The 20,972-nt window shown below is 37.7% G+C and overlaps 1 protein-coding gene across 6 annotated transcripts in view; it reads right to left on the reverse strand.

Moving 5' to 3' along the window:
* Positions 1-20,972, reverse strand: part of BCAS3 (BCAS3 microtubule associated cell migration factor) — a 633,266-nt gene that overhangs the window by 408,925 nt on the left and 203,369 nt on the right. For all 6 annotated transcript variants that reach the window (XM_066262741.1, XM_066262742.1, XM_066262738.1 and 3 more), the window contains exon 14: positions 18,206-18,339. In XM_066262741.1, the coding sequence (XP_066118838.1) occupies positions 18,206-18,339 (134 nt within the window). The remainder of the gene's footprint in view (positions 1-18,205; positions 18,340-20,972) is intronic.

Below are 20,972 nucleotides of genomic sequence, written 5' to 3' on the forward strand. Positions count from 1 at the left end.
GTTATCTAAAACATTCTTCCAAAACACTTATAATCAAGACCACTTCCTGATCTGTCAATGACAAGGAGTTTCCTTCTCTCATTTTAAGAATACCTCTGATACGAGGTGGTGCTAACAATCAGTATCAAGGCAGGAAGACAGAATTCCACCTAAATGGTTACTTAGAAAACTGCTATTAGAGCACTGAGTCTGCTCTATGACCTTGAAGACACATCAGGATACATGAATGAGCACAGAAGAGCTGCGAAAGATATTAGCTGTCAAGAGACTAGAGAAAGTTTAATCCTTTTAAATAACATCACAGACAATAAGTCACCTGCCCACAAAATACAAAATGATATGACTGTTGCTATTATCAAACAAGTTGGGTGGTTTTACACACATCATTAAAAACAAGAAAGTAAACGTAATGGCACATTAGTAATAAAAAGATGACACCATTTGCATTATTTTTAGACCTCAACTTTGGAATATTTCTAGTTAAGATTTTCTCATCACAAAACAGGAGAGCATTATGAGAGTTGTATTTGTGATTCAGCTCTACAGCAGTAAATATCATAGCAAATATCATTGACCAGATCAGGCAACTGTTACAATTCTTTGTAATATGGGTCTACTAATGAGAAACATGGGATCCTTTCTGTAGAAGATAATATTTTGTTTATTTGACATTCTAAGCTAAAATAATTTTCATCAAATAGATTCCAGTGCTCATCTGTAAAAACCATTCTTAGCTAGTGAGATATCCAAAATCGGACAGAAGGTGATATGTGCATGAACCACACTTGCTGAGTCATTTTATACCACCATCATGTGGTAAATGTAGATTTATGGGGGCATTATAGAACTCAAAGGGGAAAATACAACGGAATTCTAAAGCAAAAGTCAAAAACATGGTAAGGACTCTCAGATCAATAAGTAATATTCTTATAGTTTGCTAGACACTCCATAGTATAGGGAGGGAAAACTGTACGTAAAGCCTTTCCAAAGAGGAATCTACACAATATATGATTTATGAACATGTAACCAATTAGATTACAGTTCTTTTCTAAATCCAATAGTAAGCAGACATTTTGTTCCGTCTTCAAGGTGACTATAGCTTTATTCAGTTCAACAATAACATAATTATTACATAAAATCATTTTAGTTAAAAAAAATATAATCACACATATTTGCATAAATCCCATAACCAGAGACAACTAATTATTACCTTGGAACACATTCGTCCAGACTTTTCTCAATGCATAAATGGATATGTGTGTACATATGTATTTATGTGTATATATGTATTTTTACCAATCAACATAAATACAAATATAGATACATATATACATATTCACACACATATACATAATTTTACATAAGATAACATGAATAACCAATTTGAAACATAAAATAGCCTTTAAACTTTAATATTGTACAAGATAGTGAAACCACATGGAAATAGCACTATGAAGTCTTTGCACATCATTAGAGGCTTTATCTAGAGGTAGCTTTTTATAGTAAATATATTTACCACTTGCTAGTTGCATGGCACTGGAAAACTTAGGTAACAATTCTGTGTCTTCCAGTTTTCATTTGCAAATGGAAATAATAATGCAAATCCATGGGGTTTTCAGTTTAACATGTAAAGCACTTAGAACAGTGCCTAGCACTTAATAAGTACTGAACAAAGATGTTTGCTATTATTATTGTAATATCATAAAATATATTCCTACTCTGTCCAAATGTCTCTGTTTTCACTGCTACCAATGTAAACTAAAACACAGTAATCTCTCTACCAGTTTACTTCATTAGACTCTTCACTGAACTCTTAATCCAAACTACCTACAGGTAACAAAATCAAAATAAACTAAACTTGAAATTTTTAAACTTTTGGGCATCAAAGTATAGTATCAAAAGTAAAAAGATAACCCACAGAATGCCAGAAAATATTTGCAAATAATATATCTGATATAGCTCTACCATCTAGAATATATATATAAAAAAGTCTTGCAACACAACATGAAAACAAATAATCCAATTTTAAAATATCAATTAGACATTTTTCTAAGGTGATATACAAATGGCCAGTAAGCACATGAAAATATGTTCAACATAATTAGTCACTAGAAAAATGCAAATAAAAAACAAAATGACTCCTCTCTCTCTCTCTCTGTCTCTCTCTCCTCTCTAAAAAAAAAAAAAAAAAATGAATAAAAAACAAAATGAAATATCCTACTTAATATTGAAAAGAATAGCAATAAAAAAGAGATACAATAACAAGTGTTAATGAGGATGCAAAGAAATTAGAACTCTCATTCATTATTGAAGAAAATGCCATTTAGAAAATTCCTCTGTATTTAACAAAGATATCCATATCACCCAGCAGTTTCATTTCTAGGTACCCAAGAGAATTGAAAACTTATGTTCAAACAAAACCCTGTACACTAATGCTCATAGTAATATTCCTTAGAGCTCAAAAGTGGAAACAACCCCAAATGTCTATCAACTAATTAGTGGACAAATAAATTGTGGTACATCCATATAAGAGTACTACTGAGCCATAGAAAGGAATGAAGTTCTGATACATGCTTCAACATGAATGAACTTAGAAAACATTATGTAAAATGAAACAAGCCAGGTGGAAAAGGCTACATATTATGATCCCATTTGTATGAAATGTACAAAATAACTAAATCCATAAAGACAAAATAAGTCAGCAATTGCCAAGAGATGCGGAGAAGGCAATGGGCAGTGCCCCCTAATGGGTACCAGGTTTCTTTCTGGAATGATGAAAATGTTCTGGAATAAATATGAATCAGTGTATAACTCTGGAAACATACTAAAAATCACTATACTGTATATGCTAAAAGTATGAACTTTATATATGTATATTATATCTCAATAAAGCTGTTATTTAAAAAATGAAAGGACTAATTAGCTAGCTTGTTGAAAGGGAAGGTCTACAGCAGCAGCAGTCAACCTGGTCCCTACTACCCACTAGTGGGCATTACAGCTTTCATGGTGGGTGGTAGCGGAGCAACCAAAGTATAAATAAAAAGATAGATTTAACTATAGTAAGTTGTTTTATAAAGACTTATTCTGCCAAATGTAGCAAAAATCCAACATAAAGTACTTGGTAATTATTATTATATGCTTTAACTTGCTGTAACTCTGCTTTATAAATTTTATAAAGTAAAGTTACTTCCCTACTTTATAAATCACCATTACTGTGGAACCGGTGGGCAGTTAGAAAATTTTACTACTAAAATTTTATTTTATTTTTTTATTATTTTTTTTTTGTACTTTTCTGAAGCTGGAAACGGGGAGAGACAGTCAGACAGACTCCCGCATGCGCCCGACCGGGATCCACCCGGCACGCCCACCAGGGGGCGAAGCTCTGCCCATCAGGGGGCGATGCTCTGCCCCTCCGGGGCGTCGCTCTATCGCAACCAGAGCCACTCCAGCGCCTGGGGCAGAGGCCAAGGAGCCATCCCCAGCGCCCGGGCCATCTTTACTCCAATGGAGCCTTGGCTGCGGGAGGGGAAGAGAGAGACAGAGAGGAAGGAGGGGGGGAGGGGTGGAGAAGTAGATGGGCACTTCTCCTGTGTGCCCTGGCCGGGAATCGAACCCAGGACTTCTGCACGCCAGGCCGACGCTCTACCAGTGAGCCAACCGGCCAGGGCCACTACTAAAATTTTAGAGATACAAAAGTGGGCGGTAAGTATAAAAAGGTTGACTAACCCTGGTCTACAGCTTTCTTTATAGCTTGTGGTTTCCTTTACCTACCCATTAGTTTGCAGAGATGACTCGTCCTATACTCAACAGAAGATAAGCAGCTGCTAGGAAGACTGAACTAGCACTTTATCTGTAACTTCGTTGGCTCACATCTCGGGTTGGCTTAAACAAGTGACTTCAATGTAATCGTGTAAAGGTATAACCAGATGTACTTAAGTTTCTCATAAAAGTGTGGCAGAAATATAAAGAAATCAAGCAAAGAATGTCTTGTTTAGTCAGGGAATCCTCATTAGGACACATTACTATCAACTTAGAGTTCTTAAATATACAAATGTCAGAATTCTTAACTAATAAAATTCAAATAAAAAATACATAATGCTTAACTGCTTTTGCAAATTTATATTAGGTTATATAATTTATTGTTATTTAAGTGGTTCCAGTATTACTTGGCACATTTATACTAGCTCACACTTGCTTCTGATTGAAATGGTATAAAATCTGGCTATTGAAAACCAATTAGGGGCCTGTGGTGGTGCAGTGGATAAAGCGGCAACCTGGAACACTTAGGTTCATTAGTTCGAAACCCTGGGCTTGCTTGGTCTAAGCCAGGGATCCCCAAACTTTTTACACAGGGGGCCAGTTTACTGTCCCTCAGACCGTTGGAGGGCCGGACCATAAAAAAAAACTATGAGCAAATCCCTATGCACACTGCACATATCTTATTTTTAAGTAAAAAAACAAAACGGGAACAAATACAATATTTAAAATAAAGAACAAGTAAATTTAAATCAACAAACTGACCAGTATTTCCATGGGAACTATGCTCCTCTCACTGACCACCAATGAAAGAGGTGCCCCTTTCGGAAGTGCGGCGAGGGCCGGATAAATGGCTTCAGGGGGTCACATGCGGCCTGCGGGCCGTAGTTTGGGGACCCCTGGTCTAAGCACATATGGGAGTTGATGCTTCCTGCTCCACCCCTTTTCTCTCTCTCTCTCTCTTACTCTCTCTCTCTGCCTCTCTAAAATGAATAAATAAAATCTTAAAAAAATTTAGGCCCCTAGAAAGCTCATATATTTGTTCCTTAAAACATACTGTAGCTATAATTTATAAAATTTTTTTGGCAATCTGAATTATCCAGTTTTAAATATTTCATTGATTTAATAATCTAGAACAGTATTATAAAGCAGATATATATTCAGGTGGAAAAATCATGCCCATAAATTGTACATTTAACTCACAAAACAGTTTATAAATTAACATAGACAACAAGAGCATTTCAGCACTAGAATTAAGAGTCACTACATATAAGACTCTAAGATGTAGAAATCAGCATTTTATAAAACTCTAAAAATTATGCTGCTAATTCACCCAAAACCCAATTAATATCAGAGTAAAAACTTGAATTTTTTAACAACCTTACATCTAAAGGAGAGATTCTCAAACTTCAGTGTGAGAAGAAGCACCTAGACTAAATGCAGTCCCTTTGGCTCCACATTTAGAATTATGATACAACAGGTATGGAAGGATGGGAGGAACATGACCAAGATATCTAGATGCAGCTGAAAATGCTTGAAAGATGATGCGTTAGTGACCTAAAGTTTGTAATGTGGAGCTAGAAAACATAATAAAGTGACCAGGAATGGCAGTTCCATATTGAACCTTAGAAATTACGTAAAATATTTATACTTAAAAATAAAATAAGTAACTTCTTTTGGCTAAGCACATCAATGAATTTTTAAAATAAATTAAAAATTTTTTAATTAAAAGAAGTAACTCCTAAAATTTTTATAATATTGAATGTCAACTATAACTGAAAAATAAGCCTGGCCTGTCAGGGCACAATGGGTAGAAATGTTGACCTGGAACACTGAAGTCTCCTGTTCAAAACCCTGGCCTTGCCCAGTCAAGGCACAAATGAGAAGCAACAAGCAAATAATGTACAACTAAAGTGAAGCAATTATGAGTTAATAACTTCTTGCTCGCCATCCTCCTCTCTCTGTAAAATCAATAAATAAAACATTTTTTTAATAAAAGAAAAATAAAAACATGAAGTAATAAATGGCGATGGCCCTGGCCGGTTGGCTCAGTGGTAGAGTGTCGGCCTAGCGTGCGGAGGACCCGAGTTCGATTCCCGGCCAGGGCACATAGGAGAAGCGCCCATTTGCTTCTCCACCCCTCCGCCGCGCCTTCCTCTCTATCTCTCTCTTCCCCTCCCGCAGCCAAGGCTCACATTGGAGCAAAGATGGCCCGGGCGCTGGGGATGGCTCTGTGGCCTCTGCCTCAGGCGCTAGAGTGGCTCTGGTCGCAACATGGCGACGCCCAGGATGGGCAGAGCATCGCCCACTGGTGGGCAGAGCGTTGCCTCATGGTGGGCGTGCCGGGTGGATCCCGGTCGGGTGCATGCGGGAGTCTGTCTGACTGTCTCTCCCTGTTTCCAGCTTCAGAAAAATGCAAAAAATAAAAATAAAAAATAAAAAATGGCGATGATTGCCGAGGGTATGGGTGGGGCAGGAGATGTGACTGGACAGGGCGGGGGGAAACTTTCTGGGATGATGAAAACGTTCTGTATCTTGACCGGGTGATGGTCACACAGAGGTACTAAGTGGGTGGCAAATCGAACACCTATCTGCAAACTTCACCCCCTCACCTTACCCCACCACAGATAATTCGCAGTGCTGGCCCAGCTTCTCTTACAGTCAGTGTTGACACAGTTCTAATCAGTCAGACAAAAGCAGGATGCCACTGCAAGATTCTGGGAAAGTATCCACTTTCCTGATAAAAGGAATTAACATCACTGATGTTGCTCTTTCTCCCCATCTTACTGCCTGGAATTCAAAAATGATGTCCAGAGCAGTGGCAATTATAAAACAATCAAGAGGGAAAGAGCAAAAATGTCAGAGACATTGCTGAGCAACTGTAGCAAAACCAGCAGTCTGCTTCTTGTAACTTAAGAAAAATAAACCCTGACTTCTTAAAGTATTGTTAAATGTGATTTCAGTTCTGTAGCCAAATACATGTCTAATGATTCAAATACCATTTCCATTTCCAACTTTTTTTAAAATAAAAGAGGCAGAGAGAAATTAGATGAAAACTCTCAAATCCAAGAATACTACACTTTCATAAGCCTATAGGGATGACAATCAAAACCATAAATATAAGTCTCACACAGAAATATTATTTCCAATAGCCAAGATATAGAGGCAACCTAAGTGTCCATCAATAGACAAATGGATAAAGAAGTGGTGGTGCAGTTATACAAAGGAGTATTAATCAGCCATAAAAAAGGAATAAAATCTTACCATTTGGGAAAACATGTATGAACCTAGAGGGTATTATGCTAAGTGAAATAAGTCAGACAGAGAAACACAAGTACCATATGATTTCACTTATATGTAGAATCTAAAGTAAACAAATAAACTCAGTCATACATACAGGGAACAAATTGAAGATTGCCAGGTGGGAAAGGGGTTGGAAAGATAGATAAACAAAGGGTAAGGGGTTGACCCTGGCTGGTTGGCTGAGTGGATAAGGCAAAAGCCCTGCATATGGATGTCCTGGGTTCGATCACCAGTCATGGCACGCATGAGAAGTGACTATCTGCTTCTATTCTCCCCCACCTCCCCTCCCTGTATCCCTTCTCTCTCTCTTCCCCTCTCAGAGCCAGTGGTTTATCAGGTGCTGAGGACTGCTCAGTTGATTCAAGCATCGGCCCCAGACAGGGGTTGCCGGGTGGATCATGTGGGAGTCTGTTTCACTATCACCCTTCCTCTTATTTAAAAAAAAGTGGGGGTGAGGGGTACAGGATCAAGATATACAAATTGCTAGTCATAAAAACAGTCATGTGGATGTAAAGTACAGCATAGGGAATAGAGCCAATAGTCAATAATATTGTAATAACTATGTATGGTGTCAGGTACTAAACTTACTGTGTGATCACTTCGTAAGTTATATAGATGTCCAATCACATATGTACACCTGAACCTAATATAATATTGAATGAAAATGATCATTGCAAAAAATCATTAACTAGCCAAGATTCAAGCTATCAGATGAGGTTACAGTTCATTAAAACTTACAGGAAAATTTTAAAAATTAGCTAATTGAATAAGAATTAATATTCAAGTTCTAGATACATTCCCGACCCACCAATTCAATAATTTTACCTTCAAAATTGATAAATACACCTTTATTGAAAATGCTGTAATAATATTGTAACAAGGTTAAGGATAATCAAAGTTTATTTCAGAATAAGTTACTTAGAACAGAAACATGGTAAAGACTGATAATCTACACATACCCTTTATCCCATCTGTTTAGTTCCTCCACTGTCAATTCTTTACATTCATTTATTTATTCAATAAATATTCATGGAAAACCTTTTACATATTTTGCACTATTTTAGGTACCAGAACATATTTATAATATTTCCAAACTGTAGAGGTGACTGTTTAGATAAACTGTGGGAGTTAGATCAACTTATAGAAGTGCAACATGAGGGAACTGCTCGGTATCTTGATGGAGGTGGTGGATACACAAACCTATATGTGGATCTATACACACACATGTGAGTACAAGTAAATCTGGTGAAATCTGAAAAAGATCAGTGGATTGTACCAATGTCAATATTATGGTTGTGATACACTCTACTTTTGCTATATGTTACCAATGAGATAAACTCATTAAGTGTATGTAAGAATCTCTTACAGCTTTTTTTGTATTTTTCTGAAGTGAGAAGAAGCAGGGAGGCAGAGAGAAAGACTCCCGCATGCGCTCAACTGGGATCAATCCGGCAAGGCCACTAGAGGGTGATGCTTTGCCTATCTGGGCTGTTGCTCCATTGCAATGAGAGCCATTCTAGCATCTGAGGCAGAGGCCACGGAGCCATCCTCAGTGCCAGGGCCAACTGTGCTCCAATGGAGCCTTGGCTGCAGGAGGGGAAGAGAGAGGGAGAGAGAGAAAGGAGAAGGAGAAGAGTAGAGAAGCAGATGCGTGCTTCTTCTGTGTGCGAACCCGGGACTTCCACAGGCTGGGCAACGCTCTCGCACTGAGCCAAGCGGCCAGGGCCTCTTACAGCTATTTCTAACAGGTACATATGAATCTATAAATTATTTCAATAAAAATATGAACTAAAAAATAGTGAATGTAATGCCTTGCAAATACCACAGAGCCATGGAGTGAATGTAGCTGGCTCCTGCTGCAGCCTGAACTTGAGTGGAGATGAGAATGAGGGGTGTGAGGGGTGGCCTAGGACTTAGGGGTTACTTGGTCATGTTGGGAATAAGGTCAGAAAGAAGGGGGCAGTTGTAACAGGAGGCTCACTGGGGGCTGGCAATAGTATCACTGCCCATGGGGAAATAAGCAGTACCTATACTTGACTGAATGCCTGACCAAGTGAAAAAAATACCGGCGAATACTCCTGGCTGCCGCCATAGTATCTGCAGGCTAGCCTCCCCTGACACTAAGATAGAGGATTCTGTGCCTGCTTGGCAGCTGTCATTGGAACTGGCATGCACACATTAAACACATTAGTCCATGTCCTCATAGGAGGAAAAGTACTCCAGAATGAGCTGTAAGCAAAGTTCACAGTGGTGAAGAGAAGCTAAAGTGATGCTATGGATATATTATTGTAGCTTATGTTGTGAATGTATAACCAGCATCAATGGATTGACTGTACTTACATGCTTGTGCCAGAGATTATCCTCTGCCATGACTGTGAGACAAGTACACAACTAACTACATATCAGGCTTCCTGTTCCTCCCCATGTTGTTGTTGTGTTTTTTGTTGTTGTTTTTTGAGAGAGAGAGAGAGAGAGAGAGAGAGAGAGAGAAACATCAAGCTGCTCCATCATGTGCCCTGACCAGGGAATTGAACCGCCAACCTTCACACTCTAGAACAACACTCCAACCAATAGACCCATCTGGCCAGGGCCCGTTCCTTCCCATGTAACAGAAGTAACAGAATCCTAGGAGGAAAAAGCTTTGGTGAAGACTGCTGATGTCCTTGGAGATGTTATCCCAGTGCAACACCGCCACCTGCCTGACCCAGCGACCAAGTACACTCCCTCTTGAGGGCAGCTGAACAATGGACCCATGGTGGTCTCGTGATTTTCCAGAACCACACTGGGATGGTTCAATCAAATTTTATGACGAACATAATAGTGGAAGGGCCCAACAGGGCTTGCTAGTCAAATGAAATGGTATGTTCCAGAAGATGTCTGGCCCTGCCCCAGCAGCATCTTGTTTTTAATTACCTTATCACCTACACAACTTCCTGGAGCAAAGCTGCCTGCTCAATAGGCCCTTCTTTCACAGAGCTTTGCAGGGATTCACTGATGGCTTAGAGAAAAGGGGAGGGTGACTATCGGCCTGTACAATCTCAGTAAAAACTCTGGAGAGACAAATGGAAGGCCCAATCAGCACAGTAGAATAATGGAAAGCTGTAACCTCTACTTTAATTGAGGGGGTGACTGTAAACGTGGGCCAATCATGTCCACTTGTTTATGTATTGTCTGTGGATGTACTTGTGCTATTTGTATATTTGTGAATTTTATGAGAATTGTATCTCAATAAATCTAATGTTTTAGGGTAAAAAAAGTTTAAAAAAATCAGGACCATGGGGTGGCCATGTTTAGCAAGTAAAAATACAGAAAGTACAGTAAAATTTGAATTTTGGTAAAAGCATAAGTAGGCAATACCTGGGATATTCTTATACTGAATTTGTTTTAAATATTTATAATACAGTATTTAAAAGTAAATTATTTTCCCCTTAAGAATTAAACATACTAATCATATTTTGCAGGATTGCTCTGATAAAGTAAAAGTAACATTAATCTGATGTATAAATGTTTCAAAAGCAAATTTATCATTGATAAAAATTAGCATGTTAAGTTCAAAATGACTTGTCTCTGCTTGAGTAAGACATTACAGAAGTATATCAACAAAATATTGTAAGGTTTTACAACATATGACTTTACTGTTGAAAACTAGGAATATTTTTCTAACTACATATGTGCTCTTATGAAAAAAAATTACTGTCAGATGCAGAGGATATCCCAAGTCACAGATCACAAAACAACTTAATTCAACATAATTAGATCCACATACTTGAATTTTTTTGTCCTTGCCTGATTAAAGTATCCTCAAGAGTTCTTGGGAGAATCCAGAATGACATGATTCTGAAGTACTCAAAGATGGATAGACAGATCACATGCCATATAGATTTTATCATCAGTGTAAAATTGTATAGGATCATTTCAAAATAAGGTTTTCAGTAGAAGCTTATAAAATTAATTTTATGGTCGTTAATCAAGCTTCCTTAGATCTTGATGTTTGAATTTCCCAAGCTCCAAAATTACAAGCTGTGGCACAGAACAAAATAATTTTAATAACTTGTTTGGTTTTCCTGTTAAATAGGAATAGCATGGAAAGTATCAAATATCTGTACCTATAAACATTTGTCTGTGAGCAGGGCGCTGTTCTAAAGGGTAGAGATACAAAGAAGTTTAAGAATGATCTCTACTTGCAGGTGGTTGTGTAAGTAAATTAAATTATAAATAATGCTGATGCAAAAGAGTATCAAAGCCCTGGCAAGTTGGCTCAGTGGTAGAGCATCGGCCCGGCGTGTGGAAGTCCCAGGTTCAATTCCTGGCCAGGGCACACAGGAGAAGCACCCATCTGCTTCTTGACCCTTCCCCCTCTCCTTCCTCTCTGTCTCTCTCTTTCCCTCTGGCAACCAAGGCTCCATTGGACCAAACTTGGCCCGGGTGCTGAGGATGGCTCCATGGCCTCTGCCTCAGACACTAGAATGTCTCCAATTGCAACGGAACAACTGCCCAAATGGGCAGAGCATCGCCCCCTGGTGGGCATGCCGGGTGGATCCCGGTTGGGCGCATGCGGGAGTCTGTCTCTCTGCCTCTCTGCTTCTCACTTCAGAAAAATACAAAGAGTATCAAAAAAAGGTGTAAGTTAAAACAACTCAAATTCTTTGAGGTTATAGGTGAGGTGGAGCATCTCAGTGACCTGTGAGGACAGGACAGAGATTATGAGGCCAGAGTTAAGAAATAAACTCAGATTACATATGTGCCCAGCAGCATAATGAAATATTAAATTATTATCTAAACTGCTCATCTAATTAAAAACTTCCATACAAAAGGAACAAAAACAAATGGTAACTGAACATGACAGTAAGCAAGTTTGTTGTGCCAGAAAGTAAGGACACTGTCAAAGAACAATGGAGATGTGTCGAAAGGACCCAGATGCCAAGTTAATCGACTCCAACTGGTCAAATATAGGATATTTTGAGCATTAAAAGAATTATTTCATGATATAACCCACTGAATAAAAAAGGAGGCTATTAAACTAAATGATATATATAAATAAAAGAAAAGATATAAAATTTGATGAGGAATGGAATATTTACCTAGTTTAAATTTACTTCTTAACCTGCTGCTCACCCAGGGCACAGCACATAAGCATTCTAAGTCTTAAAATTCTAAGTCTTCCCCGAGAGAGGCATATTTCCATACTTTAGAAGCATCACACGTCCTAATTTCAAACTATATTACAAAGCTACAGTAATCAAAACGTCATGATTCTGACATAAAGAAAGATGTTACAAATAAGAGCGAAATTAGAAATATTTTTAAAAGGTATTTAACAAAGACTACAGCTATCACTAACACTGTTACACATTATTTTAGATTTATAGTCAATGTAATAAAAATAAAAAAGTAAAAAATTATCGTGATTTTCAGAAAATATGTTATATGTACAGTAAAAAAAAGAAAACCCTAAAAAAAAAAAAACAATTTGATCTTACAATAGAGGATAGCAAAGCAGGAAGATAAAAATATCCTACCACAGCAATAACTAATTTTATCTTTTCATTTATTGATTTTAGAAAGAGAAGAGAGAGGGAGAAAGAGAGAGAAGAAGAAAGAGAGGAGGGGAGGAGTAGAAAGCATCAACTCAGAGTAGTTGCTTCTCATATGTGCCTTGACCGGGCAAACCAGGTTTCAAACCAGCAACCTCAGCTTTGTGGGTCAACACTTTAGCCACTGCACCACCACAGCTGCAATAACTAATTTTAAAACATAATTCCTATACGTAATATTTCTATATTGTAAACGTGATTTCTAACTAATAAATTTGTTATTTCATTTAGAAATAAAATTTAATTGGGTGACAGTGATCAATAAGAGTACACTATACATGTTTCAGGTAAACATACTTATAGCATTGGAACTGTTGATTGCGTTGTGTGTCTGTCACCCAAAGTCAAATCATTTTCCATCACCACATATCTGTCCCTGTTTGTTTACTCTTCTCCCCTAGTAACCATTTCACTTTTATCTCTGTCCATAAAGCCTCAGTTTTATCTCCCAACTATGTGTGATATCATATACTTCTTAGCTTTTTCTGTTCTAGCTATTTAAAATGTAATTTCAATGCAGCCCAAATAAAAAATTCCAGGAAAATCTCTACATAACTGAATACAGTTACTCTAAAATACATCAACAAGAAAACGCCCAAGAATAGCTGGGAAAGTTTTTGAAAATATAAACTGAATCATGGCATAAAAGTCAAAGTAAATAAAAGAGCATAATATTGATAAAAAGTATTGTTTTACTTTATATTAGAGAAATTTCCAAATATACGCAAAGTATATAGCATATATTGCTATAATGAACCACCAATATTGACATCATCTACCTTCAATAAGTAATACTTTGTAAGCAAATCTTGTTTAACCTATCTCTTATTTTTGTCATTGAATATTTATAAGCAGATAGGAGACTGTTTCACTTCTGTATGACTTCAGGATACGTATATAACAGACAAAGACTTAATTTAAAAACCACAATTGTTGACCCAGCAAAATTAACTAATATATAATACCCAGCTCAAGTTCTATTTTCTACAACTGCCTCAAAAATATGTCTTTACACTTTATTTAAATCAGGCTCCAAACAAAGTTCACACATTGCATTTATTTCATGTTTCTTTTTTTTTTTTTGCATTTTTCTGAAGCTGGAAACAGGGAGAGACAGTCAGACAGACTCCCACATGTGCCCGACCGGGATCCACCCGGCACGCCCACCATGGGGCGATGCTCTGCCCATCCTGGGCGTCGCCATGATGCGACCAGAGCCACTCTAACGCCTGAGGCAGAGGCCACAGAGCCATCCCCAGCGCCGGGGCCATCTTTGCTCCAATGGAGCCTTGGCTGAGGGAGGGGAAGAGAGAGACAGAGAGGAAGGCGAGGCGGAGGGGTGGAGAAGCAAATGGGTGCTTCTCCTGTGTGCCCTGGCCGGAAATCGAACCCGGGTCCTCCGCACGCTAGGCCGACGCTCTACCACTGAGCCAACCAGCCAGGGCGCATTTATTTCATGTTTCTTTAAACACTTGTAATCAACAAAACCCTTGCCTATTTTCTCTTGTTATTTATTTGTTCTTTTATCTAACCAACACTCTTCTACTGTTAGATTACTTTAAAGCAAATGCAACACATCTGTAAATACTTTTGTATGCATCACAAGAAAATAAGTACATTAAATTCTTTAGTAGAATCTGCTTAGGCAAATGTTCAAATTTCATCATTTGTACGAAAAATACATTTTTATACTTAATTTATGTGAAACAAAAATCTAAACAAGGTCCACACCTTGTATAGATAATATTCCTTAAAATTACTTTTAATTCCTGCCACATACCCACTTTTATTTTCCCATTACAGTTATTTGTTGTAAAATCAGGTTACATGTGTAATGAAGAATTTCCACATTTTAGAGTTGGCTAGTTGGATTCTCATAGTATTGTTTAACTTGTCCCTGAATCTCTGTATTTTCTTTAAAGTGCTAATTATATACTATATCTAGGAGCTGAATTATAATCAGGTTTAATTCAGAGGGCCAGGTAAAAATATTGTCACAGATGATGTCGTACACATCCTACTGCATCATTTCGAGAAGCACATGATAACTGAGGTCTACTTTGGTAATGTAAAGACTAATCAACAAAAACCAAACACAGATGATTATTGCCTAGGTCCACTGTTTCATCAGGGGTAGCAACACAGTGATTCCAAAAATGCTAACCTTTTTTTTCAAATGTGGTATAACTGGCATGCAACACTATATTAACTTCAGGTATATAATATAATGATTCGGCATTTATATGTGTTGCAAAACGGTCATCAGAATGAGTCCAGGTTCTAACATTTTAAAATGGGAATTCTTCAATAAAGAAAAACATTCCCTCATCAGCTATTTTCTTGTCCTATGAAACTGATACAAGAAAGGTAAATGATGAATACATTCTCTTTCTTCTTTTTAAATATTTATTTATTTAAATTTATTGGGGTGACAATGGTTAATAAGATCATATATGTTACAAGTGTACATTGCTATGATACTGCATCTTTTGTCCACCACCAAAAGTCAAATCATCTTTCATTACCATATATTTGGACCTTCTTAAAAACACAAGATGGCTTTTTTTTTAATTTAGAAATTAAATTTAATGGGAATACTTCCCTTTAACTATCAATTTTTAGAATGGTTAATCAACAAGCAACCTATCATAATGTCAAATGCTTAGGTTTTAAATATCAATAGAAACCCAGCATATGTTCCTATCTATTTAAGATTCTTCATTCCCAAAAATAATTTCTTTTAATCTTTTTTCTTTTTGAGGGGACAGAGACAGAGAGAAAGACAGAGAGAAGAACAGATAGGGGCAGACAGACAGGAAGGGAGAGAAATGAGAAGCATCAATTCTTCGTTGCAGCACCTTAGTTGTTCATTGACTGCTTTCTCATATGTGCCTTACAGGGGTGGGGAGCTACAGTAGACCAAGTAACCCTTTGCTCAAGCCAGTGACCTTGGGCTCAAGCTGGTGAGCCTTGCTCAAACCAGATGAGCCCACACTCAAGCCACCGACCTCAGGATTGCGAACCTGGGTCCTTCGTGTCCCAGTCCAATGCTCTATCCATTGCACCACCACCTGGTCAGACATATTACAAAAATTTTTAATTTATGACGAACAGCATTTTAGACTGTTGAAAAAGATGGACAGTAAATAGTGTTGGGTCAGTGATCTCAGAATAAAGTATAAAGTACATGTAAAAGTATACTAGTAAATGCATAATCACAGGCTCTGCGAAACAAAAGTATATTTGAGATTTCAGGCTATTAAGGTAATATCTCAGTATCTACCAAGTAATATTAAGAATATTAAGTGCGGAGGACCCGGGTTTGATTCCCGGCCAGGGCACACAGGAGAAGCGCCCATTTGCTTCTCCACCCCTCCGCCGCGCTTTCCTTTCTGTCTCTCTCTTCCCCTCCCGCAGCCAAGGCTCCATTGGAGCAAAGATGGCCCGGGCGCTGGGGATGGCTCTGTGGCCTCTGCCCCAGGCGCTGGAGTGGCTCTGGTCGCAACATGGCGACGCCCAGGATGGGCAGAGCATCGCCCCCTGGTGGGCAGAGCGTCGCCCCCTGGTGGGCGTGCCGGGTGTATCCCGGTCGGGCGCATGCGGGAGTCTGTCTGACTGTCTCTCCCCGTTTCCAGCTTCAGAAAAATGGAAAAAAATAAAAAAAATAAAAAATAAAAAATAAAAAAGAATATTAAATATATGTAAAGCATTTAGCATAATGCCTAATACAAATGCTCAGTAAATTCCATATATAAATATATGTGTGCATGCATGTGTGCACAGTGATGTGCTATTAAATTGTAAAAACTGGCTTCCTAAGGAAAAAAATTTTACTCTAATGTGAAGTGCTTGCGATTTATATTATGTAAACACTCCTGTGGATGATTTCACACCAATATACTGTCACTACATCCAGAGTTGGAGATAAAAGTATATAACTGATTCTCACTAGTCACTGTGAACTGGCTCCAGTATACCATTGAATAATAACCACTTAGTCATATACACTATAAAACTCAATTATTTTGTGTTTATGTGAATATGTATGTGTTTACATGCATATGTCTGTGCATATATATATTATACATGTATATAGAATCAACAGGCCTAGAAAAAGGTCTGAAGAGGCTCTGACCATTTGGCTCAGTAGTAGAGTATCAGCCCAGCATGTGGATGTCCTGGGTTCAATTCCCAGTTAGGGCACACAGGAGAAGTGCCCATTTGCTTCTCTACACCTCTCCCTCATTTCTCTCTCTCCTTCTCTCTTCCCTTCTTGCAACCATAGCTAGCTAGACTGGAGCAAGTTGGCCCCAAGCAATGTGGATGGTTCCATGGCCTCACCTCAGATGCTAAGAAGAGTTTGGTAGCTGAGCAACAGAGCAATGCCCCAAAGATGGGCAGAGCATTGCCCCCTAATGGGCTTGGCAAGTATATCCTGGTCAGGGCACATGTGGAAGTCTGTCTCTCTGCCTCCCCTCCTCTCACTGAATAAAAAAAGAAAGAAAAAGGTGGCCCTGGCCAGTTGGCTCAGTAGTAGAGCAACGGCCTGGCATGTGGGTATCTTGGGTTCAATTCCTGGTCAGGGCACATAGAAAAAGCAACCATCTATCTCTCTACCCCTCCCCCTACCCTTTCTCTCTCTCTTCCCCTCCCACATCCATGGCTCTATTGGTTTGAGTGAGTTGGCCTCTGGTGCTGAAGATGGCTCTGTGGCCTCTGCCTCAGACATTAAAAATATGGCTTCATTGCTGAGCAATGGAACAATACCCTAGATGAGCAGAGCATCATCCCCTGGTGGGCTTGCCGGGTAGATTCTGCTTGGGACGCACGCAGGTTTCTGTCTCTGCCTCTCCTCCTCTCAATAAAATGAAATAAAAAAAATAAAAGAAGAAAAAAAGAAAATAGTCTGGAGAGATGAATATCAACTGGATGACAGGGTTTGCTCTAGAGCAAGAAATGGTATTAGAATTGGAGAAGAAAGATAAATGGAACTTTCATCTTAACATTCTTTGAACTGTTTACCTACTGCTTATGTATTTATTAGGTCAAAATAGAATAAATATTTTTTTCTTAATTATGGGACCCATTCTATCACCAAGTATGCTCTGACATTAACATTAACATTAAACTCTAGCCCGATCAGGCGGTAGTGCAGTGGATAGTGTGTCGACCTGGGATGCTGAGGACCCAAGTTCGAAATCCCGAGGCTGCTGGCTTGAGCACGGGTTCACCAGCTTGTACATGGGGTCGCCAGCTTGAGCATAGGATCATAGATATGACTCCATGATCACTGGCTTGAAGCCCAATGTGCAGCACTCCAATCAAGGCATATATGAGAAAGCAATTAATGAACAACTAAGGTGCCACAACTATGAGTTGATGCTTCTCATCTCTCTCTCTCTTCTTGCCTATCTGTAACTCCATCTCTACTTTCTCTCTCTCTCTCTCTTACGTGCGCGCACACACACGCACGCTGAATAAAAACACATGTTAAACTCTAATATGATATAAAGAACCGGCTAGATGTCATATCTGAAAATTATACAACTTACTTTGGCTTCAGTTTCTCCCCTGTGAAGAGTATACAGATGATGGACAGCACTTTGTGATGAGGACCAAGGATGAGTCAGAATTTGGAAGACGTGAAAGTCATGGCCAAGGGTGTCTGTTGTGACAAGAAGCATTCCTGAAAAACATACCAAAAAAAGGGTAAAAATAAAAACAATTATGTATGTAGGTGAAATATTTTCACAAAGTACTCATCATACTTTAAATATCATCAAAGAAAACATTTACAAAAGACATAAGAAAGTGTTCACAATAAAAAATAAACACTGGGCTCTGGTCAGTTGACTCAGTGGTACAGCATCAGCCTAGCATGTGGATGTCCCGGGTTGATTCCTGGTCAAGGCACACGGGAGAAGTGCCCATCTGCTTTTCTACCCCTCTTCTTCTTGCTTCTCTCTCTCTCTCTCTCTTCCCCTCCTGCAGCCATCACTTGATTAAAGCAAGGTGGCCCTAGAAGCTGATGATGACTCTATGACCTCTCCTCAGGTACTAAGAAGAGCTTGGTTGCTAAGCAATGGAGCAACGCCCCAGATGAGCAGAGCATCATTCCCTAGTGGGCTTGAAGGGTGGATCCTGGTCAGGGAGCATGTGGGACTCTGTATCTCTGCCTCCCCTCCTCTCATTTAATTAAATAAATAAATAAACTTAAAAAAATTAAAGTAGTATCTTTTTCCTATGATTACAAAGCCTTAACACACTTCACTATACAATAGTGAGAATACAAATTTTATGATGCTATCATATGACTAGTAGAAAATAATTTTATATACCTTAATTTACAGAGTTCACAAGAATTTTTAAATAGTAAGTTTAATAAAAATGAATGTGAGAATGACTTATTTCCATGGAACTCACTCCAACTTTTTGCCATGTCTCAAAACTGAATTTTAAAGTCCAATTTATCTTCTAAATCAATTACTAATATCCTACTTAATTCACCAGTTTAAAAGTAGTCTCTATCCAGACATAATATGTATTGAAGTGCCTACAGTCTCCTTCATAGAGCAAGTTTTTAATTTTGATGAGATGTCACAGCTAAGAAGTCTTTGCCTAATTCCATATTTATTTTCCATTGTTAAAATTCCATCAAAATTCCACATTTTTTGTTTTACAGTTAGATCTATCATCCATTTTGAGTTCATCTTTGCATAAAGTGTGAGATATCAGACAAATTTATTTTTTTGCAAATAATATCCAAATGTTCCAGCAAGAGTTCTTGAAGAGACTATTCTTTATCCATTGAATTCTTTAATTTTTATTTGTTATCCATTGTCAACTTGCTAAAGATTAACTGGCCATATTTGCACAGGACTTCTTCTAAAAGTACAATTCTATTTGATCACTAATTTTCTCTTTTCAAGTTCATGGATTTTGCCTACTATTTCCTCCTTCTACTATTACAATCTCCTGCTACTACTTCCTTCATTCTCCTTGCTTTAATTTTACTTACTCATTTTTTTCAAGTTTCTTATGGTAGAAGCTTAGATTGCTGTTTCAAGAACTTTATTCTTTTTCAGAGTAAGCATATATTGCTATAAATTTCCCTGTAAGCCTGCTTTAGATAAATTCCATGAGTTTTGATATGCTGCATTTCTTTCCAGTTCTAAATGTTTTCTAGAGGTATAAAAAATATGGGATATTTAAAGATACATCATTTAATTAATCATCATTTGGGTATTTTCCAAGTATCTTTAATATACTGATTTCTACTTTAATTCTGTTATGACAAGAAATTCATTAAAATTTCTTTTCTGTCTCAGACTGTATCTTGGTAACTGTTTAATGTATACTTGAACACACAGTATGTTCTATGCCAATTACTTCAACTTAATTGATAATGTTCTCTGGATTTTCAATACCCTTACTGATTGATTGCCTGCTTTCTCATTCTATTACTGAATAGAAGATAACATCTCCAACTGTATTTGTGGACATGATGTGGTTATTTTTCAGTTATACGTATAAACTCCCTAATTTTAGATCTCTTATTTTTAGGTTCATACATACTTAGGATTGCTATGACTTCCTGTCGAATTACCTCTTTTATGATAATGTCGCGTTTTAACCCTGGAATTTCCTTATTCTGAGTTCTACTTTTTCTAACCTTGATATTGCCAATAGCATTTTGTTTGGATTGGTGCATGCATGGTAAATATTTTTCCATTCTTTTACTTTTATGATCAATAACTGTATTTAAAATGACTCTGTTTTAGACAAAAACTGAGGTCTAGTATTGGTTTTTTATTTTTTTTAATTCAATGCTAAATTTTAATTTGTGCCTATAGTTAATATACACGTAATGCACCTCATTGGTAGGGATACATTTACTTCTACCATTTTATTATTTGTTACTAAATTTTGGATTGTCTCTCTGTGTTTATTTCTCTGCTCTTTCTTCCCATTTAATTTTAAATTTATATATTGACTTTTTTGATATATTTTTCTTGGTTTGTTCCAAGGATTATAATAAACCTATTTAAATTTGTTTGTTTATATTTTATCTAGAATTTTTCTGTAAAAAGAATGGCTTATTAGTTTATTCTGCTATGCGAGAAATGGAATTACATTTGTTTACTGTTAAAACTTTTCCTTTTGAAAGAAAAGATAGGAAAGAATATTAAGCACCTGTAGGAAGCTAGGTAGGCATTTCAACGGAAAGGTGAAGTATATTTGAGTTTATTTGCTTGGCTAATATAAGGTATAGATCTATGTACTACATTAGATTTTAAAATAGTATATCAGGGCACAAAC

This window comes from Saccopteryx bilineata, chromosome 2, assembly GCF_036850765.1.
Source record: "Saccopteryx bilineata isolate mSacBil1 chromosome 2, mSacBil1_pri_phased_curated, whole genome shotgun sequence".
Taxonomy (NCBI): Eukaryota; Metazoa; Chordata; class Mammalia; order Chiroptera; family Emballonuridae; genus Saccopteryx; species Saccopteryx bilineata.